A 27156-nucleotide genomic window follows, 5' to 3' on the forward strand; every position below is an offset into this window, starting at 1 on the left:
GGGGACCTGCTGGGAATGGCGCTGTCACCCTTTCCACGCCCCGGAGTGGCCGAGGGCGCGGGGAGAGCGCGGGGAGGGCGCCTCCGGGTGGAGCTCGGTGCGCTCCCGGTGGCCAGGCCCGGGCCTGGGAGGGAGACTGACTGTTCCGTTTGCTTTGCAGCGGCCGGAGCCGGGCGCCCAGAAGCCCCGCCGTCGGCGATGTTTTACTTCCACTGCCCGCCGCAGCTCGAGGGTGAGTGAGCGCGGCCGGGCGCGGAGAGCCTGCGGCCCGGGAGGGACCCGGCGCCGGTGGGGCTGGCGGGTGGCCGGGTCCCCGCCCCGCCCGGGGGCCGCCGCTGGACGGGGGTAGGAGCGCCCGTGGCTCCCTCCGGGTCCCGCTCCAACCTCCCGCCAGCCGCCACCTGCCTCCCACCTCTCCCCTCCGCCGGAGCCCGGCCTCGGGCTTTGCCGCAGGAGCCGGCAGGGTCCTCCCAGCACAGATGCCGGTGTCACGCCTCTAATCGCTCCCCTCCCACCCCCGCCCCCCGCCTAGGGGCCACATCAATCTTTCACGGTATTTTGCAAACATCCCGAAAAAACAAGGTGGACTGCGGAGTTGGTTCAAAATTGTCCTGGGTCAGACCAAGAGTCAGAACAACCCCTGCAGGCTACTCCTGCTGACACCGGCGCGGGCACCGGCAATATTGTGCGGGCTGCGGCCCGGGTTTGTTCCCAGCCACCTTGGCCTTCCCGGAGCCAGCCGGCCCTGGCCACCAGGGGCCCGAGGCCCTGCCTGGCTTCATCACTGTGACTCACTGGATTTCTGACCTTAAGCCACCACTGATACTCCGGGGCAGCCCCAGGCCAGGATTTGGGTCCTTGAGGGTCTCCAGGATTTAAAAGACATTCCCTTTAGGGTCCCTGTGGCGGGCTCTGTACTGAGTTGTTAGGTGGGGGTAGGTGAGAAGGGGACAGCGAGGCTTTCGGTGCCCCCAGGGGGGGAAGGGACATCTCCAGGAGTGGGCCCTCCCTCCACACAGCGGGGTAAGCATGGGCCAGGGCCTGGCAGAGCAGTGGTCCCAGCCGTGGGGCAGTTAGGACTTTCTAACTGTGGGAGTAATACCAGTCCTTGGCTTTGGCAACCTACTCCTTTGCTTTATTTGTGGAACGGAAGACTTTTGGAGACCCAGAAACGAGGTAGGCATGGGCATGACAGAGGGGTGAGGCACTGAGACATCAAAGGAGCTGGTCCACCTTGCCCTGGCCACCTCCGCAGTGGCTGAGCCTGGACTGGGACCCCACAAGGACTGCAGAAGTTCATGCTCCCAGGGAGGCTTGCACAGCTCAGTAGGGGTTTCTAGAGGCGGCTGATGGGGACCGGTGGTGGAGCCCTGCCGCTGGGTCAGCATTTCTAAGAAGGAAAGGCCAGACACTCACCTGCGTTTCACCTCCTTTTACCTCCGAGGACCTGGTGATCGGCTTTATGGAAAGGCTGGAGAGGTACCCCGCTTACATCAGGCCCTCTGAATGTGTGGTGGACACATTGCCCCTGCTTTTCTGAGCCTTGGGTTCAGTGATGGATGCCCAGTGGCCCACCTCTGGTCAGAGTGAGGAAGGCTGAGATTTGGGGTACTAAGCAGGCGGTGGGCTGTGTGGATGGCTTATGGGGAAAGCCCTGTCCGCAGGCGCAGGGCGGAAGCCACTCACGGAGTCCTCAACCAGCCGGTCATGAGGTCCTGCCTCCGCACACTGAGCTGCTTACTGCACCCGCTCCGCCCAGTGAGCTTCCCTCTCACACACACCCCGGCACAAGCTGTCTCTATGCTGGTTCTATTCAGAAGCAGAGGAGGTCCTTCAGAACCTTCGGTTTTATCTCCGCAGATGATTCTAAGCCAGTTCTGCAGACGTAGGACTAGCGTTGCTGGAGAAGATGATCTGCTGCCGAGGGGAAGGCTGAGAACAGAATTTGGAATATGACATCGCATTGTAGCCCGTCAGCTTTTCAATTTTATTTTTTTGTTAATCTGAAGAGGCATGAAGTAGAAAGCACAGCATGGTTCAGAATCGCACTTCTCAGGCCATTTTTTTGTGGTGTTAAATTAAAAAGTACTCCTTATAGCTGCTTAGGAAATTAAAATGGAACAGAAACCTTAAGTGAAAAGTGAAATCCTCTTTCACTTGTTTTCCTTTTTTTGAAAAGCAGTTCTTGTTGCTGGTTTCTTGTTATTCCTTCACAGGCTTTTACCATCATTTATTTTTCTCTCTGTGTTACTCATTGTTTGTACTGAAATCATACTACCAGTCATTCAGGACTTTGCTTTTTTCTTTGCAGAATAAATATTGGGAGGATTTTTCCATGTTGCTGCACCCCGGATCTCCTGACTTATTTTAAATAGCCGTGTAGTATTCCACCAGGTGCTGAGCAGAAGTGTCCTGGTGGGAATGCTGGTTGTTTCCAGGTTATTTTTATTACGGTGTTGCCAGGATCATTCTTCTGTCTCTATGTTGCCACCCTTTATAAAAATACCCATGGATTAAATGTCTGTATGTGCACTTACATTTTTGACAAAAATGGTCGTTACCCTCTAACAAGGCTACACCCATAGATGCTGCTACAAATAGGTGAATGGCAGCCACGTTTCAGTCCATTCCCATCATGAGACCCCTGATGTTTGTTTTCTTGCCAAAAAACACGGTGGAAATAATAATGAATGGTTCTGTTCTGTTTAATTGTCAGCAAGTTTAACGTTTGCATCCATTGTTGACCATTCTACTTATTTTTAACTAAAAGGCTCTTCCCATATTTTCCTCTTTTCTATTGGGTTGTAAATCTTTGTTCTTATTAATTTGACAAGGCGTCAGCCTTCTGTAAGGTTCAGTTGGATGCACAGTGTTTCATTAAGGTCCTGTGTGCGTCAGAGGTGAGCCACCGGGACCAGCGGGAGCAAACCAAGAGCCTGAGGCTGATGGAGACCCTCAGAGGCTGAGTCCCACCCTCACTTTGTTTCACAAGGAAGCAGAGACTGGGAGTTCGACTGCCACGAGTCTGCTCCTTTAAGCTCCTAGTGAACCGGAGAGAGATTTGTAACTAGGGTTTTGAAGAAGAGTGCAGCGTGGACAGGAGGAAGCAGAGAGAGGGTATCAGCACAGTGCGGTGTTATGGCAAACTGTGTGGCCCTGGAGAGTAGAATAACAAGCAGGAGGGGCTCCCGTTAGTAGATGGAGCTTTTTAAAGCCTAAAGGGTCTTGCTTCTTTGGGACTGAGGTCCTTCCGAGGGACGCTGTCCTGGCATTGCGGCTCGCCGGCTCCTAATGCCGAAGGCGGTGGTTCTGAGCCAGGGCCCATGGCAGGTACAGCATTCACTGGCTAATGGGAACTTGCTCATTTGTTTTCCTAAGGAGCCATTGTGGACTGTCAAGTAAATGGTGCACATTTGGAAAATGATCTGAATGCACATTTGGGGCCAAAGTCTGTTCCGGCTTTATAGGCGCTGTGGGGGCTGAGGGGAGGACAGTGGGAGGGTGCCCTTCTTTCCAGGGAAGCAGAAGCAGGGCCCTTTCTGAGCCGGGCCAGAGGGCCGGGTGCCCTCTGAGAGCGGCCCTGTGTAGGTCTGCGGGAATTCAGGACAGCCACTATTGGGGAGAGCTCTTGGCACTGACATCCATATAACGGACCCGCTACAGTGCTGATGAGCTGTGACCAACAATAATCAATACTTGTCTGTAACTTCTTGCCTCGTCGTGTTCTGAAGTTCTAGGAGGAAAGTGCTGTGAAAAGCTCTTGGTGTTTTCCTTCCTTTCCCACCCCCAGCATCTAGCCCTAGTTGTTTATAGAGATACAGGCAAGTACACTAACAGGTGACCAAAGGGAAGCAGCAGCTTCTATGCCAGGCTCTGAGGCGGGGAGTGAGGTGCATGTGACAGAGTGCAGCTGGGAGCTGGGACCTGGGACATGGGACCTGGGACCTGGGACCTGGGAGGTGGATGAAGGCTCCACCTCAAGACACTGGCCCTTGTTTGATACCTGAATTTCTCGAGAGGAGAACTTTGCTGTCTTGGGAAGTAAGGTCGCCTCCCTCCCTATGAAATAGGCATAGTTGGGCTAAAGTCATAAGTTATTGGGAGAGAAAGAGAGCACAAGGGAGTGGAAAAGAAGGGGGTTTATAAGAGGAGCAGAGAAAGACACTTTGGGGCAGCTAGAGCTCTGTCTGGAGGGGACGGGCTGATGCCCTGGATGAGCCTGTGCAGCCAGGGGAAGGTGTGAGGTCTGGGGGTCACCTGCTCAGGCTGACCCCGTTTGCTCCCAGCAGGCACTGCGCCCTTTGGCAACCACCCGCCCGGAGATTTTGACGATGGGTTCCTGCGGAGAAAACAGCGTCGGAACCGGACGACGTTCACGCTTCAGCAGGTAATGACGGTGTCTTCTGCAAGGTAGCTGCCTCCCGCCTCCAGGAAAATCAGAGTCTCAGCTGCTCTCCTCTGTATTTTAGAGTAAGGCCAACCGATCCTGCTAACTGGATCCTTCTGTTTTCTCAAACAATGTATGTGTCAAGGAACCTACTTCCAGGAGAGGGCAGAGGACGTTGACCTATGATCCCAGATAAAGTGAAGAGGCAATACTAATTGCAGCATTAGCCCGGGGCTGATAGTTTGGGGAGCATTTTAGCATCAGGAATGTCATTTGAACCTTGAGCAGGCAGGACCGTCTTGTCCTTGGGTCGGTAGATGAGAAGGCTGGAACCCAAGAAGTTGGCGGATCTGTAGGAGGTATTGTTGCCCTAAATGGAAGGGCTACAGTCACAACCCTGATATTGTGTTGCCCGGCCTAGCCGTGCTCTTAGACCTGTTCAACTTCTGGATCGAACTGGAGCCAGGAAGTACTCACCCCCTCGCAGTCTGTGGCACTGGCGGGGAGCAGCTGCAGGTGGTTCTGCCCCTACGCCCGCCCGTGGTGGAGGCTGTGCGGATGGCTCTCACTCACAAGGCCACCTCCCGTTTTGATTCTTCTGAATATATTGAAATGCAAACATATAAATATTTGCACTTCTCTTCTTACTTCTGCTTCTTGGGGCAGCATTGAGGTTGTTAGCAAGACTTAGCTCCCAAGTTATCAGTGGTTGAAATTTTAATTCTGTGGGATCTCTTCAAACAGCTCCTCCCCCTCTTCTGTCCCAATCTGATCTGTGAAACAGCTTCCTCACCACCTTTAGCGAATGTGAATTATGCCTCTGCTTGCTCTCATCCAGCCACAACCTCTCATCAGTAAATAGTTCTTCCTTTTACCAGCTGGAAGCTCTGGAGGCAGTTTTCGCCCAGACGCACTACCCCGATGTATTCACCAGAGAAGAGCTGGCCATGAAGATAAACCTCACGGAAGCCAGAGTGCAGGTGAGCCTTCTGCTCAATTATTTAACTCCCTGATATTGAAACTGGCAAACTTTTTTTTTTGACATCATGACTGCAGAGTGCACATTTGGCCAAAGAAAGCAAATGAAGACTATCTGTCATTTTCATGATGCACTTTAATAACATCAACATAATGTGGAATATTAGATTAGGTTGATTAATCGGTCATTCATAATTAACTAGTGATAATGTTCTACACTAATTTGTCCGCGTCTCTAAGGTACTAAATTACATCAATGCACATCCATTTCCTTGCTTTGGAAAAAAAAAGAAAAAAGAGCTGAGATGCTATTCTCAAAGCTGCTCTGACCACTCCGGGCGAAGGCCGGTCAATTGCAGAGAACCGTGTTTTCAGATGGGAGCGGGGTTAGGATCTGCTTTCCAGAAATTGCATTATGGCCAACTCACCGCCCCCCACTCCCCCCCCCTGCCCCGCACGCGGGCTCTTTTAGGGAAGTGAATCCGGAGAACGTGTGCCATTTAAAAATCTTTAGAGGGGGGCCGAGAAAGGGCTGCTGAGGGCTGAGCGTGGCCTGCAGCGACCGGCTCGAAGCAGGCGTTCTCTCAGAAGCCACACGGCGGTTTCGTTCAAGTGCACAGACCGCCCAGCCCAGCAGATGTGCCGCACTCCGGGGGGGCGCATGCACAGCGCCGCCTCTCCAGGCAGCTAGTCTTTGAGCACAATTATAGATTCATTTTATTTATGGGGGTTCCTCCGTGCTGTTTTTGTTCCTTTTTTTATGTAGGGGCTTGGGGTTAAGGCTATGCAAAGATCTAATTGTAGGAAATATAATAGTTTGTTCTCGGTTCCCCTGGGTCATGTTAGTATCTCTTAAAAACCAATGGCTGAAGAGAGATAATGGAATTCTGAGCAGTAAATTGGGGGTTGTAAACAAATTATTTCCCCTATAATCAGATTATGTGATCCTGATGATTAAATCTGAACATGAATCATTGGTCATATGTGGGCAAATTAAACTGATTATTATTTGGAAATGAAAATCTCCTTTGGCCAGGATGCCGTCTCTCCTTTCTCTAATGCCAGCTTGCCAATAGCTGCCTAAAGACTGCACTGCAAATTGAGATAAATGACACAATTATTGAGCATTCAGAAGTGGAAGATCATAACTTCTCCCTGAAAGGTGCAAGGGTGAGATAGGGGTGGTGACAATTAAGGCTGGGGATTGTTGTGGAGGCTGTTGTTGGCCATTATGCAAACAGACAATGGCTGCGAAGCATTGTTTCTGAGCCCCGTGCGGGAGCCGCTGCAGGCCCGGGCGCGGGAAGGGAGATGTGTTTACATTTACACTGCTTGCTCATTCAAATATGATTAATGTTCTATAAAGCAGGGCCTTAATCGAAGCTGATGTTGTCAAACAATAACTAAATAGGGAAATAAACGACTCCATCATGCTCTTTCCTCAGAAGCAGGCGAACTGTCAGTGCAAAGTCATTAAAATATGATAATGAAAAATAGCTCAATTAAATGTTGTCATAGCTGTGACCTTCATTCAATTAAGACGCAAGAAAGTGTCTGCATTTTGCTTTGCATTTAACTGCCCTAAATTTAGAATATAGATAAAATCATTATTCAACAGTTGCTGATATGTGCAATTAAAAGCCAACGAGATTTAAAAAGAGAGAAAGCAGGACCGAGAAAGGAGGCTGAAGTTCGGGGCGGGTGGGCTGGCAGGGCTCAGCCTCCGGACCAGGCCAGGCAGCCGCAGGAGGAGGGGACGCCCTGGGAACAGGAGGGAGTGTGATGGAGCCTTGTTCTTTAAGCCGGGAATTGTCTCCGGGAGAAGGGACCGGTTTTGCAGGAAGGAGTGAGAGCAGCGGGCCTCAGTGACCTCTGGAAACACCTGGCCAGGCCGCTCTCCTGAACATGCAGCCTCAGCTTCCAAGGCTTCAAGGGTCCCACACTCGCCTCTAAGGAGGCCCTTAGAGCAGGCGAATCCTTATTCCCTGCCTCCCAGCCTGAGGGTGGCAGAGATGATAACACCAGCTATCGTTGACCAATGATGGGTTGCTCTTTGCCAGGTACTGAGCCCAGTGTTTTGTGCATCTGTTGTCGCCTAATAACGCTGAGGTGGCCACTATTATTACCTGATCTGGGTCATGGCCCCTGGCCAAGCCACTGGGTTTCGAGTTGTGGATCTGCTGCTTACCCCCTGAACGACCTTGAGCAAGCTACCTGACCTCTGTGCTTAGTTTTCTCACCTGTGAAGTGGAGACGGTGGGCTGTCTCCTCATAGACTGCAGTGGACCCTGGACAAGATGCCGGGGTTCAGAGTTCTAAACCAGAAAGGACTCAAGAGTCAGCGTGTCCAGTGGGCCACTGCTCACACACTTGCCATCATGTGCAAGGGGCGATTTCAGGGATCATCGCATGTGTGAGGCGGACACTCAGGTGCTCAGGGCAACCAGCTGGAAGTGCCAATGGGTATAGTTGACAAGAAAATCCCAAGCAGTGCTTTATAAATGGCTTCAGGATAACCACCTCTCCAGGAAATAATTGTACTCACACATTGAGAATTCCCACAAAACACTTCCCCTTGGCTCTGGGCATGCATTTGGATGCTTTCTGTGACTTCCCATCCGGAAGCGATGCTCGTCAGTGTCCTCTGCACTGACCTGCCCGTGGTCGGTCTGCGGCTGCAGCTCAGGGCGCTGCTTTGGCCGATGACCTTGAGGCCAGGGGAGTGGACCAGGAGGGCTGGGCACGGCCGCCAGGCGTGGTGCTGTGTCTGACCTTCTGCCTCTGCTGGGTGTGCTTTCCGATCGGGGATGTAGGTTTGGTTCCAGAATCGAAGGGCCAAGTGGAGGAAAACAGAGAGAGGGTCCTCTGACCAGGAGCCGGGAGCCAAGGAGTCCATGGCAGAGGTGTCGTCACCCCCCGTGAGAAATGTCAATTCCCCACCCCCTGGGGACCAGGCCCGGAGCAAGAAGGAGGCCCTGGAGGCCCAGCAGAGGTGAGGCTGGCGGGACCTCGGGGCCTGCGGGCTGCCCGGTGGACGCTCAGGGTCGGTTGGGAGCTCATTGCTTTTCCTTCTCTGCCAGCCTGGGGCGAACTGTGGCTCCCACAGGACCCTTCTTCCCCTCCTGCCTGCCGGGGACCCTGTTGAACACGGCCACGTATGCCCAGGCCCTGTCCCACGTCGCGTCCCTGAAAGGTGAGTGGCTCTGCGGGCTGGGAGCCTGGTGACAGTCTACCCACCTGCTTTCTCCACGAGCTCATGCTTGCGCCTGGGCTGGTACAGCGCCCGCCTCCCACCCGTCATGCAGGGTCTGTTCCCACACGCCATCTCGGCTGTGTTCCCTGTGGCCCGAGGACTAGGTGGCTGTCTCAGGATCACTGCGTCTGACGGGGCTCGTCCGAGGGGCGCTCTGTGCTCATAGGTTCTCCTGGGCACATCCTAGGCGAGGCTTACAGGCCCCTCTGCGTCCTTCTGTCCGTCTGTCCATCCGTGGAGCCTGCACCTCTGCCCCAAGAGCTCCTGTTGGCTGAGGCTCTCCCTGTCAGATTTGCTGTCTTATCAGTGGCTGCTGTTGTCTGAGGGTGGAAGCCACTCGGGTGATCTGTCAGGTCCGGAGAGAGGAACCCTGTGGGCTGTCCCTCGGAATTTCTGGGCACCCCCGTGGATGAGGGGGCCCCAAACCTCCTCCTCCTGTAACGGGTCAGGCTTCTGTGCGCCAGGAGCAGGGCTGGGCCCAGAGAGGGTGGGGGGGTCCGTGTTAGTGTTCCCCTGGGCCTTGCCTGTCACAGGGTCCGGAAGGTGGGGGTGCTGGGGCAACTCTAGGCTTCTTCCTGATAATAGGGTGGGGCAGCTCTTCCCCCACCCCCTTGAGGTGTCCCCAGCTGGCTCTTGGTTAGACTCTGGGGGATGAAGGAGGGCGTGATGGAGCCTCCACGGAGTGTCCTGAAGGAAGGGAAAGGCATTCTGGGATAGAGAACAGCAGCACGTGCAGAGATGCTGGGCGGGAGGGAGGTGTGTTGGGGGTGGAAAACCAGGCTTTTCTGGAGAATGGCTGGTATGTTGGGTGCCCATGGGAGGTGCCTGGTGGGGCCTGAGCTTGAAGACCCAATGCCATGCTCCTGGGTTTGGACTTTCCACTGTGGGAGGTGGAGCCTCGAAGCCCGGAGCCACCTCTGGGCAGTCAGGGAGCTGGCATGAGGGGATGAGGCTCAGCGCCATCCAACTCCCTAGCGCTTCCTGCAGCTACTGTGACTGGTTCTTGGTGGCCACATGGAGCCCCCAAGAGGGACTTGGGGATCAGCTGGGAATAAATCTGGAGTTTTATTTGAATCTTTCCATCTTTCACATGTTGCCTCCAAGTCTTTGGGGCCAAACTGGCAAACCCTGGGTAGGACCAGCCTGAGGCTGCTGCTCATTTGTGAGGGGTTTTCTCCCTCCCGCCCCCTCTCTGCTTTCTGTTTCCTTCTCCCAAGTGTCCTCTTGGATATGTAGTTCCTCTGGGCCTGCCCTCCCCACCAGCCCCCAGCAGCGTCCCTGCCCGGCTGCCCCGACCCGCTCAGCATTGGCCACTCCCAGCTGGCCCCTCTTAGCAGCCGGCCTGGCCTCTGGTTGGCGAAGCCCTGTTGGGAGGGAGGAAAGCCAGCTTCTGTGCTCCGCCGGCCGGCCCGGTGATTTTGAGTTCAGTTTGCCTTCATAGAAAGGACCCCTAGCGAGGGCCTGGGGCTGCAGGTGGCTCTGGGAGCATGGCTGCCACTGGTGGCTGCTGCATTCTGCAAGGCCGACCCCAGGGGGCCTCCGGAAGGGCTGCTCTGAGCTGGGAGTCCCAGTGCCTCTGGGGCTGCCCTCAGTATAGCCCGCGTCAGGACCACCCTCCGCCTCGGCCCTGGGGAGAAGTGTGTGCCTACTGGTCAGGTTCAAAGCACCCCTGCGGTTAACGCTCAGTGGTTTTGGGGAGCATGGGTAAGAGGGGCTGGGCCCATGATGGCTTTCTGACCTTGCAGCCACATCTTCTCACTCCCCCAAGCTACAGAAACCAAGTTCATAGCTGAAATGCGGCCCAAGAGACCACTAGCCCCGAGTTCCTAGGGCCTGGCTCAGTGCCAGGGTCTCTGGGCTGTAAGCAGCCTCCCTCACCTCAACTGGCCCCTCAGGTGGCTGACCCAAACTCTCCTCTGGCCTGAGCATCCCAGGGGCTGCTGGGCACCGAGGGGCGGCCCTAGCAGCTGGAGGACTCCCTGCAGAGGGTACGAGAGGCCCCCTCTGGGCTCCCAAGCCCATTGTTCCTTTCCAAAGAGAAGCTGAGGCTCAGAGAGGCGAAGGTACTTGCTCACAAGCCTCTAATTCAGCCAGTCTCCCTCTGTAGTCTGGCTTCTCTACGTTCCCCCACGCCAGTCATTCATTCCCTCCCCTGCCGCACTGCTGGTAGGGCCAGTGAGGAAGCTCTGAGGCTCCCGGGACTGCCCGGGGCCGGGCCAGTGTGAGCTGAGCACCACAGCCCTCCCAGCCCGAGCAGCTTGCAAATGACAGAAGAAAGACGTCAAAGTGATTTTCAGCTTCTAGAACCAAACCAGTGCCGTCTCCTTCCTCGGGCTGAGGGGTCCCAGTGGGCCACCTAGTCCTGCACTGAAGTCAGCAAGTGTCCCGGGAAGGCCTCAGGCGCACCTGGCCTCGCTGCAGTGCTGCTCCCTGAGGCGCAGGCCTGTCCTCGGCTCGAGGACCCAGCCTGGGGAGCGTTCTGTGTAGTTACATGCTAAAGGCCTCTGCGCTGGGGTTCTGGCTTTCAGGCTCTGGGCACTGAGTGGCAGGTGTGCGGTCCCTGCCCGGGACATGCTGAGACCCTCCGGGAGTGTCTGCACGTGGCTGGGTGTCCCCAGTGCGGTGCTCAGAGGTGCTGCTGGCAGTGACCCGGAGGCCGCTGGGTCCTTTAGCAATTTATGGGAACTCAAACTCACTTGCCTAGAATGGGCTCCGGAAAGAGGGGTGCCTTTGGAATACGGGCAGACAGGGCAGCTCGGTGCTGATGTTGCACAGGTTCCTGGCCTCTGAGCGCATAGCTGCTGCATGGTGATGCAAGCCCCGCCTCCCCAGCGAGTGGGTGGGCAGGCTGGGCCCCTGAGCTCAGCTCCTGACCTCAGCCCCACCCGGAACATGCAGGGATCTGGCTCTGCCTTTCAGTGTTTAGGTCTCGGGGGAAAGTGCCCAGAAAAGGTGAAGGCAGCAGCCACTTTGCTGGGAATCGCAAACACTGAGCGAGTGGCGAGGAACTGAACCATGGTTTCTTACAAACTCGCGACTGGTTTTGATTCCTTGGAGATACCTGTTTCGAGTAGAGGCCTGAGGTTTGGCGGCATTCGGAGAGCTGGGGAACCGAGATCGGCCTGGGAATTGCCCTGTGCTTGGACAATCCGCCCAGCTTAGCAAGGCCCAGCACATGCCACAGCTCCACTCGGTGCTTACAGATGTGGCCTGGCACTGTGACTGCGTGTGGGGCTGTGCTCTGCCTGAGAAGTCCATGCCAGTGTGGTTGTCTGTGTGCTGACGGAGGTGTCTGCATAGGTCAGACACTCCCAGAGGCTCTCTGTGGGGCCACAGAGAAGGGCAGGGGGTGGGGTTGGCACTCTTGATGAACAGGAGGGCATGGCCTGGTGGCTGGTCAAGCAGAGGGTGCCCACATGGGGGAGGGTGGCAGACTAGCCTCCATGCTTTGCTGCACAGGCTCCCAGATGGGCATCAGGCTGCCCATCAGGAAGTGGGCAGCTACTTTGTCAGGCCAGGAACCAGCCTGTTGGGGCTAGAGCAGGGCAACAGAAAGCCAGGCATTTGTGGGGCTTCCTCCTTCAGTTACCCTTTCCTCACCCAGCGGCCACTATCAGTGTCAGGCAAGGACTCGGTGGCTGCCTGTGTGAATCCTCCTTCATCCTCTAGCCTCGTGTGCCTGAGTAAGGCACAGGCTCTCTACCTCTGCTTCCTCGTCTGATGTCATGGGTCTGCGCTCGGAGGGCTGAGTGAGCAGCAGGAGTTAGAACAGCTTAGGGCAGGTGTGCACATGCGCACCCAGCCAGGTTCCTCCGCTCTCGCTGCTGAGTTACTGGGTCCCCTCACCTTCAAAGGACCCGATGAACTGTCTGCCCCTCCAAACGTCTCCCATTTCTCTGAACTTCATTGCTGCTGACATCACCCTTTTCTTACAGCCCATTGCTCCAACGTTTTCTTCCCGGCTCTAGCGGGACTCTCAGCCAGGCACCCATCTCTTCCTGGCTCTCCAGGCTGCAGGGGGCTGTGCACTCTGGGCTGGATGGGAAGACTTGCCAGGTCAGGGTGCAGCTAGTGTGCTCCCTGAGTGAGGGGTGTGCCAGGGAGACTGAATAAAAGGCAGCAGGACCGGCCCCCTGCCGGGAGGTTTGCATGACAATAATGGGGTCCAGACAAAAAGCCTCAGCCGCGCAGACTTTTCCTGGCTGACTTCATGGCCAGCCTGTGCTCACAATTCATTAAGGCAGAGCAGGCTGTTAATGGCCGAGGGAGGTGCTGGGGTTTGCTCAGGGGAAGTGCTGACCGCAGGATGGCGGTGTGTGGGGGCGGGAGCGGAGCCTGCTCTCCATACATTCAGCGCCTGGAACCTGGGAGTCGGAGAGCTGGGTGTGAGATGGACACTGATTGCAAGCCAGGGGAGAGCTCTCAGAGCTCACTCAGCCTGCGCTCAAATGCAGGGTCACAGCCCTGCTCTGGAGCTGGGCGGAGGCCTTGCCACTGCAGACTTTCCCGAAGCAGAGCAGGCAGGAGGGGTGGGCAGGCTGCTGGGTCAGTTGGACATGTGGGGGCGCCCCGTCCCTGGTGTGGCTCCCTGGAGTTAGGCCAGAATAACAGCAGCAGCAGAGCAAGAGACTAAGGCCTGACCCCCCTTTTATCCCCCCCTTCCCTTCTGGATGGGGGAGGCAGCTCCAGCTGTCCCTAATGAGGGCTGGGCTGGGAGGAGCTGGAGGCACTTGGCATTCTGGCCATACCTGCCCTGCATGGCTGAACTCGGCCAGTCCAGGCCTTGGTGTCTGAGGGACTGAGGGATGTGTATGGACAAGGGTCTGGCCATGGCCTTCCTGAGAGCAAGGTCCCTTCATTAGCCCAGAACACGCCCTCCCTTTGTGAGATTGGCCTCGGCCTCCTGGCCTGGGTAAGGGGTCTGGGTTCTGAGACTGCCAGGGCTTTATTGGCCAATCAGCATTCACCCTCCAAGGCAGCCTCTGCTGAGCCCCAAAAGCTCTCCACACTCCCATTCCTCTTTAACCACTTTCCCTTTGTGTTGTGATTTTGTGAAAAGCACAATTTGTAAAAAGTGTTGTATTGTGAAATACAATAGTCATTAGGAACATTCCATAGAACACGATTAATGATTAAGAAAGGATTCGTGAATGAATGATTTTAAGCACCTATGGAACCACCCTCGGGGACTTTGTCTGTACCCCGAAACCCCTGAATCCCTGCACCCCTTTCTACTCGAATCACCTTCCTTCCCCTAAATGAAACCCTTTGCTAACTTTTATGGTCATAGAGCTTTGCCAACCTCCTAAGCAGGCTTTCTGAAACACCATTGTTTAATCTTGACATATTACATATGTAATAAGTATATAATATACATATAACATACAGTATGTATATTTCATGTCTGGCCTCTTTGGCTCAGCATATGTTTGTGAGACTTATCTATGTGATTAGGGTTAGTTATAGATTCTCTGTGATATTCTATGTACAAGATTGATCGTCTCTAAAGACAGTGCTCGCTTCCCAGTCGTTTCCTTCCTGCCTGACTGTGCCTGCCGGACCTCTAGCACAGTGTTGAATGGAAGTGGTGGTAACAGTCATCTTTGCTTTACTCCATGTTTTATAAAGTCTCATTGAGATGTAATTCACCTAACATACCATTAACGTGTGTGACTCAGTGGTTTTTAGGACGTCTAGTGAGCTGTGGAACGGTCCCTCTGATCAGCTCTGGAACGTTTCATGTCCCCATACTGTGAGCAGAGCCTCCCTGGTCCTGTGTCTCTATAGATTGTGGCATTTCATGTGAATGGGCTCAGACAGCACGTGTCTTTGTGACTAACTCTTGCCTTCTTCTTGATCTCCTGGGAGAATCCTCAGGGTTTCCCAATTGTGTTTATTTAGAGTCTGAGTATCAACTGAAAATATTTTCTTCTTGCTTGAGCTTTATAAGAGTCTTTGTTTCATTATTATTTTTAAAAAATCAGTAATATGAATCATCAAATACTTTTCTGCTGATGTTGAGATGATCACATGGTTTTTCTTTCTCGGTATATTAATACAATAAATTATATTGATTGATTTTTTTTTACATGTTAAACCACCTGTGAATTCTTGGAATAAACCTAATTAGATGTGACAAGATACCATTTTTATAGATAGTTGGGTTTTGGTTTGCTAATATTTTGTTTAAGGGTTTTGCATCAGTGATCACGAGGAAATTGTGACATATATGTTTTAAAAGTCTCCATTCCAGGTTTCTGTATGGCTTTACTTTACCCCACAATTTAACACGAAGCAGTAGCAGACCTGCCCGCTGGCTTGCTATCTCTCCGCCATGAGGACTGGCTGCGTTCGGCTGGGCAGTTGTGCTGCTGCTTTGCCTGGGGTCTCGTGAAGGTGGAGGTGCAGTCAGATGGCTGGTGCATAGGAGATGGAATCGTTCTGTGTCTGGTGCCTTGGCAGGGATGCTGGGAGGCTGGGAGCCCTCTGTCCGCGCACAGCAGGCCTAAGGGGAGGGCTTAGAATCTAAAAACAGTGTTAGATGGACATCTAACCGTTAGATGCTGTCTGGGCTCCAAGAGTGTAAGAGCAGAAGGTGCCAGGCCTCCTTTAGGCTCACACCCAGAACCCTGCTGCTTCTGCTGCATTCTGTTGATTGAATCGATCACAGAACCAGCCCAGACTCAGTGGAGGGGACTGCACATGGGTGTAAATACGGGGGGATGCTCCATGGAAGGCCCTCTTTGGAGACTAACTGGCACCCGTGTTAAGGATACTCCGGGTCTATGACATGGATCTAGTACACGTGGTTGAACCTACCTTACATCCCAATCCTGACGATTAAGTACTGTCAGGCAGCTGGCAATGCCTGGCTCACCTCTGCCCCTGACAGAGCTTGGTGCAGAGTAAAAGGTAGAGGGATTCGGGTAAAGAAGGAAAGAAGGCCATGCTGCTGAAGGCCTGGAAGACTCTAGGTCTAGCACCCTGGCACCTCCCGGACCCTGGGACTACTGGGACCTCCTGTTCTTCCCAGCACCCCCTGAGAACCCCACTTGGCCAGACTGAACCAGCGGCTGAGCCTCTGGTAGTAAATGATACACAACCCTACCTCAGGGGCTTGTAGGCTGGAGATGGGCGTGGAGAGACCAAGAACGCCATGCCATGCGGCATAATCACCAGAGGCAAAGAGGACACGCAGGCTGCGGGGAGCCGGGAGGAGGAGTGCTCTCTCTGTGGGAATGGGGACAGCTTCCCATGGAGATGCTTGAGTTGGGCTTCAAGGAAGTGCAGGCCTTGTCCAGTGGGCACGGCACTCTGGGCAGGGAGGAGAGCATGGACAAAGGCATGAGGCTGGCAGGCTGGTAGGCTGAGGAAGGTTGAATGGAGCCATGCTCCTGGGAGAGGAGTATAGAGTGACCAAGGAGTCAGACCAGCCATGGCCAAGCTTTCTTCTTGCTGTAGGTTCAACGTAGGACAGACCCCGTCTCGCTGTCTGTGACACGAAGCTCGTGAGGACCCTCCCGGTAGTGCCTGTGGTCGGTGGAGTGTGTACACGCCTGGCACATCCTAGGGCCCAGTAGGTGCTGGTGGTGGTTGGCAGGACTGTGGTGAGGCCCAGAGCTCACTAGGGACCTGGTCAGGCTCCAGATGACAAGGAAAGCAGCTGGTCAGCCCTCGCCCCTCCAAGCCTGGCTGATGTCAGAAAGACAGGTGGAGACGAGAGAGCCGTAAGGAATCTCCTCCATGTGTGATTCCTGCTTTTCGTGGGACCTTGGGGGTCACTGAGGCCCGGAGAAGGGACAGGACTTCCCAGATCACACTGTGTGTCTGTCGGAGGAGGACAAGCCAGGGGCCCCGGTGTCCTGCCCGTAGGTATTGATTCTGCTCCTTTTACAGGCACCTGCTGTCATTCTCTGGCTTTGAAAACTGCAGCTCACTTTCCAGAAGCCATTTCCTATGGGTGCTGATGGTTTGCCCTTCCTGTTAATCAATGGGGCCAGGAGTGCAGGGAGCTGAGTGGAGGCTCTGGCCTGTGCCCAGCGGCAGGAGAAGCTGCCTGCCCATCCAGAGACTGGCTGCTGCTGGAGAGAGTGGGCAGTGCTCCCTGGCGCTGCCCTGCCTGGGACACATGTCCCTGCGGCTCCTGGGGCTGTGCCCGTGTTCTTGGATCTGGGTCATTGTTGGTTTGCCCTTCAGAGACATCCAGGCTGGAATGGCAGCCTGGCACTGGCCCCAAGACTGTATCACAGAGAAGGGAATGGCTGGTGAGCCCACTCCTGTCACGGAGTTTGCTGAGCGCATGAGCAGGTGGGGGACAGGGAGTGTAGAGTGATATCTGGAATAGAGACAGGGCAGGGCTTAGCTCAAGTCACCAGATCAACCTGCCAAATTAGCGGGGTGGGGGGGGGGGGTTAGTGTTAAGAAGATTGGGTAATTTTGGGAATCTTGCATGATACCACTACACCAGCGGCGCTGATGAAGATTGGGTAATTTTGTAAGAACTACAATTTTCCTTACCATGGGATATTGAGGAAGCTGAGAACCTGGGAAAGGGCACTTTGAGGAAGTAAAACATGCCAGCTTGATCAGGAAAGACAGCTCTCCCTTCCCCTCCAGTGCTTACTCTGCCCCAATCGAGTGTTGGGATCTGGAGTGCAGGGTGAGGATGGGCACAGGGTACTTGCAGCAAGTTTGGGAGGTGAGGTGGACACTCAATAAACTCCCAGAAAAAGGGCGATAAAAACCATCCCGCATAGACAGCAGCGCTTCAGGGGCTCCGCGGTAGAAGCCGTCCGGAGGTGATTTGACCTTGTTGTGGTTTGGTTGTTGGTGAGCACACTAAGCCACAGCATCTATGAATCTGTGCGTAAATAGTGTAGGCTTTATACCAACATTCCCATTCAATGCTCCTTGCGGACTATAAATAACCAGTATTATGACACAGAAAACGTTTGTTTATTTGTTTTACTATAAAGTAAACACGTGAGCTGCAGAACGTGGGGTAAACATCTCATAAGCCCACGCACCCGCTTCCTTGCTCAGTTCTGTCCCCTCAGCTGGAAGCCAGTGTGCTGACCAGCCGTGACCAGGCTGCCACTCATGGCCCCTGTGATGAGGACGTGCCATCGGCAGAGACGAGACAGAACTAACTTAATTTTTTTTCTGTCAGTCTCTGTAGTAGATCAATTAAACTGCCAAGGAGATCAAATATTTCAGACTGTATTTATTACATTAAGTATTTATGTTCAGGCCAAGCCTTTAAAGCATGATGTCATAGAGGAATGTAGGCTGATTGGATCAATTCAGCAGAATTTGCTGTAGCTTAATGGGAATCTGATCGTACGTTTTAATTTAGTGTCCAGCAGGTATTGTGTTCTCCAAACAGTGCTCAGGCTGCAGAGTGGCCTGTGGCTCCCGGGGCCTGGGTGAGGGCAGGTTGGCGGGGCTGGAAGGAGGTGTGGCCTTCTGGGCCGCCACCAGCTGGGGGCTGGTTGCATCCCATGCAAACGGACTCACTGACTTCGAACCCACAGAATGGAAAGTGGGCCGAATGTTGCTGGTGGGTTTTGCATGGTGAGCCTGCCAACAACGCCAGCGGAGGCCTCTGCAGGCGTGGAGGCTCAGACAGCCTTCGGACCCTGCCGCCTCCTCGGGACACCGCTCTCACACGGGACCACCAGTCGCAGAAAGGACACCATTTAAACGAGGGTAATATCTGGTTAGTTTAGAAAGAGTGGAAAATACAATAAAACACAAAGGAAAATATAAATATCATTCATAACCTAGTACTCAGAATCAACCACTATGAATATTTGTTTTCTTCCCATTTATCTCTAATAAATTTTTGCATTTTATAACTTATTTGGAAGTTCTAAATTTTTATATAAAAAAGTTGAAATTTATAAATATTTTCTATTTTTAAATAAATTTATATATGTACAAATACACCTATGATCCCCTGTGGATATGGTACATGGCCAAACATATATGTATGTCCAGATATACTATGTGTATATGTATTACCGTATTTTCCAGCGTGTAAGACGATCCACTAATTTTTACAGTTAAAGCATAGGTTTAGGCTTATATTCGCTGTATAAGACTACTCCCCACTTCCGAGGCAACACCAGTTATTTTTTAATAGACCGCCTCTCTGACTCTGGCCAATATGAGCAGGCTTTTTTCATTTCAAAAGTAGTCTTATACGCCGGAAAATACGGTATGTATTCATGGGCATGTATGTATATACACATGTATACATGTACCAAAAGGGGATCATATTAACTTACTGTTTCTGAACCTGCTTTTTAAACTTAATATTTTATTATTATTTTTTCATGGCACTAAATAGCCTCCTAGAATGTGACATTGTCATAGTTTAGGTGTGTCCTTTACCGTGACTGCTACTTGGAGTCAGGTTATTGCTTTTCTTTGCTATCCACTCTGGGAATTTTCCTTGTAGCTAATTTAAATTTTAGCTCATTCATGATTATAGCTTTTTTATTGCTTAAAACAGCAGCAGCAGCAGCAGCAACAAACTACAGCCCTGATCTGGAAATCTAGTAATTAAAAGGTGGAACTTAGAGTTTGTTTGGCTTACCCCTCAAGAGTCTGTTGGCAGAGTCAGTTATTCTCCTTTTGGGTCAGACAGGACAGGTTCACTCGGACCTGTGGAGCTGGGAACAGGTAGGGGCTGTGCTGGCACCTTGGGGGGGCGAGGTGCTGGAGGCAGGGCGGGAGGAGGGGAGAGGAGGAAGCTCAGAACATCTGAGTTCTTCAGCTGATGGTGGAAACCAATTGGTAATCGGAGCACACTGTGACTTGTGACTTTACTTTGCCTGGGTTATGGAAATAGTAACTGTTGGAGGACTTAGTATCAGGTGCGTGTAGAATTTCTCTCAGGTGGGGAGGCCACGCTGGGGTAGATGGGGAGCAGCCCAGGACTGTGAGCGGTGGGCCAGCAGCCCAGTTCACACCTGCTCCTTCCGCCTCAGCTCCCGGGCCCGACAGCATCTGTCTGTAGGCTTTGATACGGGCGACTTGGCTTTGGAGTCAACAGTTTCCAAAGTGCCTTCGTCACCTCCCCGCTGTAATACAGACAGCCCGGGCCCCCTCCCTCTTTGGGCCGACCCTTATTGGTCTCAGGCCCCTCCACACATCACCTCTGTGCCGGCTCCTGCTGGGCAGCCGTGACCTCAGCCACCCTCCAGGGCACTGCGTGCCTGCCCTCTGCTGAGTGGCCCTGGTTCCTGTGCATGTTGGGCTTCTTGGCCGTTACACCTCTTGGTCTATTTTCTCCGTGTTGCCCCTCAGTATGTCTGCCGTTGGCAGCCACGTTGCTCTAATCGAGCGACATGTTGTAAGTGCACTTGGAAGAGTCTTCACACTCTTGGTGAGGACATGGGCAGAGGACATGGTGTGGGGTCTGGGTTTTCCTCCGCTGCCCTGGGCACCGCAGAGGACAAAGCTCCCGTGCGTCCATGGCATCAGGCTGACGGTGGTGTCTGGGCAGGAGGACACTTCTGCCGATGCTATTGGTGCCGTGAGATTACGGAGAAAACAGCAATCAGTTTCATAACGATCCTATTTGTGGAAATAATTTTTCCTTTGTTAAGAAGTGGTTATAGGAGTTAAGAGAGATGCTGGTTGTTGGAAGCTTTATATCTGATTGTAAACATTGAAATTCTGAAACTCTAAGTTAAAGTTGAAGAGAACTCCACTTTGGGATTCACATTGCACTCTGAAACTCGTTTTTTGTGTGTGTGTGTGTGTGTGTGTGTTTTTTTTGTTGTTGTTGTTGAAAGAGATTTAGAAACGTGTCCAGAGCACTGGTTTCCCTCTGGCACCCGGGACCCGGCTGCTCTGCTCTGGCTGCTGCCGCCACCCATCGGGGTGTGATCTGAGCTGCACCACAGGTTGCTGGGAACACACCCCAATCCACTGGGGCAGCTCACAGTCCCCTCCCACCCATCTGCATGCACAGCTCCTTTGAGAGGTCGTGAAGCAGCCTCCTTGAGCCAGTCGTGACTAAGTTGGCGAATTTGCATTTATATATATATATATATATATATATATATATATATATATATATATGCTGTCTGTATAGCGCTTACAGTTTTTAACCAGTTTCCCGGTCGTTGGGTTTCTCTGGTCCTCAGTTTCCCCACCTGTCCAGTGTGGGGGTGAGCTGGAGGGTGTGCCTGGCGCCTCTCTTTCTCCCGCAGCCTCACCTCAGCTCTGTGAGTGAGCTTATTCCTCTTGCCAGCACCTGGGTTCTGCAGGCCAGCAGTGCGGCTATTGGTGGCTGTTGTGGCGTGTGACCTAGCGGGGCAGGCTGTGGACCAGGCTGTGGACCAGGGGAGGGAGCCCTGTCTTATCCTGCAGGTGACACAGCCATTGGGTCTCAGACGATGTCACTCCCCCTTTGATGCTTACATTGGAGCAGGAGGCAGCCTCAGACAGGCTGAGTGGCCCTGACTGGGGCGGATGCCCAGGGCGGAGCCTGCAGACAGCGGCCCTCCCAGGTCCCTGACAGCCTCAGCCCCAGGAGGCTCCCCCGTGACCTCCGCACTTACCAGCTCAGAGCTCCGGCTCCCGGCCCCCTGCAGCCCCTTCTCACGTGCGGACAGCGTCTAACTCCATCTTCCTTCTTTTAACGTCCATTAAAATTAGCCAGGATTCTGAAATTAGAAGTTCACATTCACTGCAGAAAAATGAGACAAACTCTACAGACACAGAGGAGATCTTCAGTGTTCCTGCGCTGCGCTGCTCGCTTTCTTCATGCTGTGTGTCTCCGCACGTGCGCTCCCCGGTGGGAGGGGATTGGAGGGAAGGCAGCCTCCTTTCCCAGGCACCCTCCAGGGGGTCCCTGGCTGTGGCCGCACTGTTCCCAGCAGCGCCCTGCGGGTGGCGGTGCCTGTCAGTGTGGTTGTGGGTTGTGTGAGAGCCGCTAGGAGAAGTGGCACAGGCAGGCCTTGGGGCTGTCTCCGGCAATTCTTTGTTTCCGGCTGCAAAGGCCCAGGCTGAGGCCCGCCAGGGGTGCCGGCTTCCGGCTGGCTCTCAGAATTCCCTTAAACTTCAGCTTGTGGTCTGTGTTGGTGTCTGCTGCCTGCTGCATCGGCCCGCTGGTCAAACAGAGGCAGGAAGTGGCCGCTGCCTCTCCTCCCGTGGCACCCAGGGAAGGCCCACGTCCTGGTCCCCTGCTGAGCGCTGTGCGCCCCGGGCAGTTCCCCGGGCACAGCCCTTACCCAGAGGGCGGCTGGGCAGTGCCACCCTGGGGCGGCCAGAGTGTGATGAGAGTCAGCAGTGGGTCTGGTTCTGCCCGCACAGGCGTGGGGAGGAAGAGAAAGGGCCCACAGGTGTGTGAGGGAGGCGTGCCTGGCTGGCACAGGAGCCTGTTGGAGGAAGGGGGAGGGAGTGACCAGCAGCTGCTATGCCGTGGCCCTGGCTGTGCTGTCCAGGCTGCCTCCTGAGGCCATCCCACAGGGGCGTGGGGCCAGGCGCCCTCCCTGCCGCCGTCCCCGCTTCCACAAACACTTCCCCGGGACTGACCCACTGCTGGGTGCTGGGGACAGAGCCACACTGACAGGCACGCCCTGCAGGGCATGCAGGCGCTGCTGGGAACAGTGCCTGAGCCTCAGCCCAGTACTCCCCCCCTCCCCCATGGGGAGCCTGCAGTTTTTTGGGGGTGTGGGGGAGATAGACAACAAACAGGCCTGCAGCATTGGATTGGCCGTGCACTGCCCTCGAGGCCCGTCTGTGAAGCTGAAGGCAAGGGCTCTGAAGCAGCATAACCAGGAGCCCTGAGGAGGCTCCATGCTGGGTGAAGCCCCAGGAACGTGAGGAGAGCCTGCCAGGGTGGAGGTGTCCTTAGTCCCAGCCCACAGCCCCAGTCCCAGCCCCCACCCCCAGTCCCAGCCCGCACCCCCAGTCCCAGCCTGCACCCCCAGTCCCAGCCTGTATCCTCAGTCCCAGTCCCAGCCCGCACCCCCAGTCCCAGCCCGCACCCCCAGTCCCAGCCTGCACCCCCAGTCCCAGCTCACAGCCCCAGTCCCAGCCCGCACCCCCAGTCCCAGCCCACAGCCCCAGTCCCAGTCTGCACCCCCAGTCCCAGTCCCAGGCCCCACCCCCAGTCCCAGCCCGCACCCCCAGTCCCAGTCCGCACCCCCAGTCACAGCCCACAGCCCCAGTCCCAGCCCGCATCCCCAGTCCCAGCCTGCACCCCCAGTCCCAGCCTGTATCCCCAGTCCCAGTCCCAGCCCCCACCCCCCATCCCAGCCCCCACCCCCAGTCACAGCCCACAGCCCCAGTCCCAGCCTCCACCCCCAGTCCCAGCCCTCATTTCCAGGCCCAGCCCCCACCCTCAGTCCCAGCCTGCACCCCCAGTCCCAGGTGCACCTGCAGGAGGCCCCTGGGGGGGACTGTGTCCTCTTTCACGAAGGGGACTCAGTGGTGAAGGGCAGGCCTCTGCCTGGAGTGAGGTCAGCTCGGCCCCTTAGTGTTTAACCCAGTCTCCTCCTCTGCAAAAGGGGCTCCCGGCAGAGTCAGTCCTGGAGCTGTTGGGAGGTTGTGCCCAGGGCAGCGTTGGCCATGGTCCCTACAGCGTTCAGGGCGGGCTCTGCTGCGCCTGCGTGTGGGCCTGCCGGGAGGCCTGCAGCACCGGAGAGGGCCAAGGAGGGCGGTGGAGCCCAGCACACGAGGGTTGGAAGGTCACACAGGGTTCACCAAGCATGGGTTTTGGTCCAAAACACTCCTTTTGCAAAGCTGCTGTCCCCAAAGTAGGTGAATACTCTTAGAAAGGGCGGAGGGCGGGTGGGGCAGCAATGGAGGGACAGGCACTGAGTCCAGTGTCCCTGCACGGCCGCGGCGGCCCTCTCCTCTCCTGGTGAAGCCTGGCTCTGCAGCCCCGCCCCGCTGGCCGCAGGCAGAGGCTGCTTCAGCTCCTGCAGGACCACAATGGGGGCCACCATTCGACCTACCCAAGGGGCTGTTAAAGTCCCTCAAATTATGTCATGTTGGCAGCTGAGTCTACCCACCCCTTCTGGGTGCAAGGTCTGTGCACCTCGGCCTCCCCACCTGCCAGTGCTGGGCCCTGGCAGCCCTTGGGCAGCCTTCAAGGAGGGGGGGTACAGCACCGCCGAGCACTGCTCAGCTCTCCCTTGGAACTCAGATGGCCAACCCCCTCCCCCAACACCTTCCTCTCTGTTTGTCCCCATCTTGGAAATGGCACATTCATTCATTCATTCATTCCTTCCTTCATTCATTCTAATGCTGAGGCCCAAACCTAGGTGTCATCTGTGTCTCCTTTCCCTTTCTCTTCTGGCAGTCTGTGAGCAACCCGCGCAGGCTCTCACCGTTGGCAAAATCCCGGGTCCGGCCCCTCCCGCCACCTCCCCGCCCGCTGGGACTGCAGCGCTGAGCAGCCTCCCGCCCCCTGTGCAGAGAAGCTGGAGGCTCTACTCAGAGCATCCAGGCTTCCTCTCCCTGCGGCCTTGGTGGCCCCCGACCACCCGTCTGCCACCCCCTCAGCTGCAGCCTCTGGCTTTAGGCACTCCGAGCGCCCAGAGACTTGTCCCCCGCCTGGCGGCTCCTGCTCTTCCCCCAGCTGTCAGGCTCTGCACACGCACACCTGTCTCCCCGACCCAAGCACTGTGTCCCGTTCACGTGGCCACAGCCCTCCGCCCTGCCTCGGCATCAGGGACGCGGCCTAGCATGCCGCCTCCACCAGAGGTGCTGATTAGTCCCCAGGCCGAGAGCGGGGCCAGGTGCCCGTGGGCAGTCCCTGAGTAAAGGCAAGGCCGAGGACGACCAGTGGAGAGGGCCGGGCCGGGCCGGTGGGCGGGCTGGGCCGGGCAGTGGCTCTGAAACCCCATCCACACAGGGGCCTGTGCCAAGTGCTGGCCAAACCGGTCCCTTCAGAGGGTCTCAGCCTCAGACCACAGCGCCCGAGCGTCTCACACTCTCAGGACGTTCTTGGGCAGAAGAAATAGCCAAAGGTTCTGCTCAAAACTGGTTAGGCCTGAGTAACTCAGTATTTGTGTCCCAACAACTTAGTAGCCACTGGGTGGATAGTTTTTATACATTAAAAGGAAAATAATATTCTCCTCTCATTTGCAAACAGCTACCCTGGCTTCCCAATGGGTGAGCCCAGCGGGCTCTGTGGCTTCTGTGACCTTGGAGGCCACGCCCCCTCTTATGTTCCACTTGATTTTTGCATGGTGCTTGCAAAACAAAGGAGTCGGGGTGCTCGGGGTGAGGTTCCTCTTTGGGGGGCCTGTATAGCATCCGGCAGAGGTGGCTGGGTTTCCCCGCCTCCCACCACTAAAGTCTAACCGCGGGCCCTGGAGTCCTTAGGGTGCTTTGCACGCAGTGTGGGGATGGTGGGATTTTACCATTAGGCCCTGTGATGGCCCTATGAGGTAGGTATCCCTCCATTTCACAGAAGTGGACGTTCAGGCTCAGACAAGCCCAGACCCGGCTCTGCACACAGGTGGCTGGGGAGGGCAGGTCTCTGATGCTCTGAGGATCCCTTGGATGACCCACTGGGTATCGAGTTGTGCAGCTTCCGGGCCTGAGCATTTGTGACCTGGCCCTTCAGTGTCCAGAGCCGCAGTATGGATCAGCCCTTTGCTCCCACGCAGATCCTGGGAGACAGAACACAGACAGTGATGGCAGCCTCTTGTGCTTCCTCCCTCCAGGGGGCCCGCTGTGCTCTTGCTGTGTCCCGGACCCCATGGGGCTCTCCTTCCTCCCCCCCTACGGCTGCCAGAGCAACCGCACGGCCAGCGTGGCCGCCCTGCGCATGAAGGCTCGCGAGCACTCGGAGGCCGTCCTGCAGTCCGCCAACCTCCTGCCAGCCACCAGCAGCAGCCCGGGCCCTGCCGGCAAGCCAGCGCCCCCCGCCGGCAGCCGGGACAAGACCCCTCCGGCCACAGAACAGAGTGAGGGTGAGAAGAGCGTATGAGGGAGTGCCAGCCGGCACCCTCCCCCATCCCTGCTCCTCCCGCCTCAGCCCCGTGGAAAACAGGGAGAAGCCAGCCGCCCAGAGCCTTCTCCTGAACCCTGGAAGGGATGAGAGCACCGCTCCCTCGCTGTCTGGGAAGTGCCCTGGCGTCCTGCCAGCGGCCCGTGTGGTCCTGGCTGCTTTGGTGACAGGTCCTGATGGCACTGGTGGCACCGGAGCCGCCTCTGTGGTGGGACCTGTCGGTTTTTTTCTGTGCCCAGAAGGCTTGGGGGAAGTAGAGTGCTGCCCCCATCACCTTCCTGTCCATTTCCTGGATGCCATTGATGGTCTGGTCACCTCCAAGAACTGTGACACGAGACGCCCAGGGCTAAGCCTCATGCTATGAAATGGGACTGCCCTTGGTCCATTAAGAGCCAGGAAACTGCTGGAATTCCAACCAACTCTTCCCTCTACCAAGCCCAGCAGCCACGCCCCTGTGTCTTGTTGAAACCTATTGGTTGTGGGATTGGATAGTCAGAAGGTGAGAAGATGGGGGCGGGGGCAGAGGCTGATGGTGCGCAGCTCTCTTAGGGGGACACGGCGGTTCTCACTGGGCTCTTGTGGCCAGACAGGCTGCCAACCCGGGAGCTGGGGCCGCATCCTGACCCTGAGGGCGTGTCCTGTGTGGCCGCACGCTGCGGGCCCTGCCATCGGGACTGGCCTCTGGGTCAGCGGACAGCAGTGCCTGGTCCAGGGAAGCTGCTCGCCCTCGGAGGGGAGAGCCCCGGGAAGCCACGGACACAGGTCGCACCGGACTGACTGCCTGACCGCAGGTCCCCGGTGCACAGAGGGAGCTCTCGGGTGGTGGTTTGGTCCTTTTAACTGAAGGAGACACAGGAGGAGCCAAGATGAGGGTGCCTGGTGCAGAATGGAGCGGGCGAGGGCTCGTTCCAAAGGGCCGGACGCAGCGATCTCTGTTGGCCCAGGGTGTCCGTTTCCTCGCCTTCTCTGTGGGCAGTGGACTTGCGAGATCAAAGGGAAATGTGCAATAGCGCGGGGCCTGCCTTCCCCGGCAGGCGTCTGGTCCCGGGGGACACGGTCTTCCATGGCTCACCGGGTGTTTCCATGCAAACCCTTCCACCCTTACGACGATGATTCTCCTTTCAGTTTCCGTAGTCAAAAGGCTCCACCTTCAGATCGCCCTGCCCGCTTCTTACCCTCCCCGCCAAGCCCCCAACAATATCCCTGAGTGTGTTGTGCCTCGTCTCTGATTACTGCAAAGCGTTTGATAAAACACACGGTCTCCTCAGAAACACACACGCCCTTTTCCTGCTGTAGGTTGCTTGTTGAGTACCAAGACGAAACGGCCTGCCAAAGAGCGGCAACGGCGCTTCCGTTCCGCTGTAATTACGAATGTTGGGTTGAACGATGCAAGCTCCAGCCCTTACGTACACTAACTCTTCAATCTAATTGTTTGATTAAACTCGTATTTCCTCCAGAAAGGTACATAAATAAGTGAACTGTTGAGCAAATTAAGAATACTTAACAGCATTGCATCTGAAAAGTAGTTACGCTGATTAAATTTTGTGTCCTTGA

The 27156-nt window shown here is 55.4% G+C and overlaps 1 protein-coding gene across 1 annotated transcript; it reads left to right on the forward strand.

The window, feature by feature from the left end:
* Window positions 1-165: 165 nt before the first annotated feature.
* On the forward strand, window positions 166-27156 carry DRGX (dorsal root ganglia homeobox). The gene is made up of 6 exons (XM_036461269.2): window positions 166-232; window positions 4290-4387; window positions 5266-5367; window positions 8179-8357; window positions 8446-8558; window positions 25316-27156. The coding sequence occupies exons 1-6, from the start codon at window positions 199-201 to the stop codon at window positions 25579-25581; spliced, it is 792 nt and encodes a 263-aa protein (XP_036317162.1). The 5' UTR covers window positions 166-198; the 3' UTR covers window positions 25582-27156.

This window comes from Pipistrellus kuhlii, unplaced genomic scaffold, assembly GCF_014108245.1.
Source record: "Pipistrellus kuhlii isolate mPipKuh1 unplaced genomic scaffold, mPipKuh1.p scaffold_m20_p_35, whole genome shotgun sequence".
NCBI lineage: Eukaryota > Metazoa > Chordata > Mammalia > Chiroptera > Vespertilionidae > Pipistrellus > Pipistrellus kuhlii.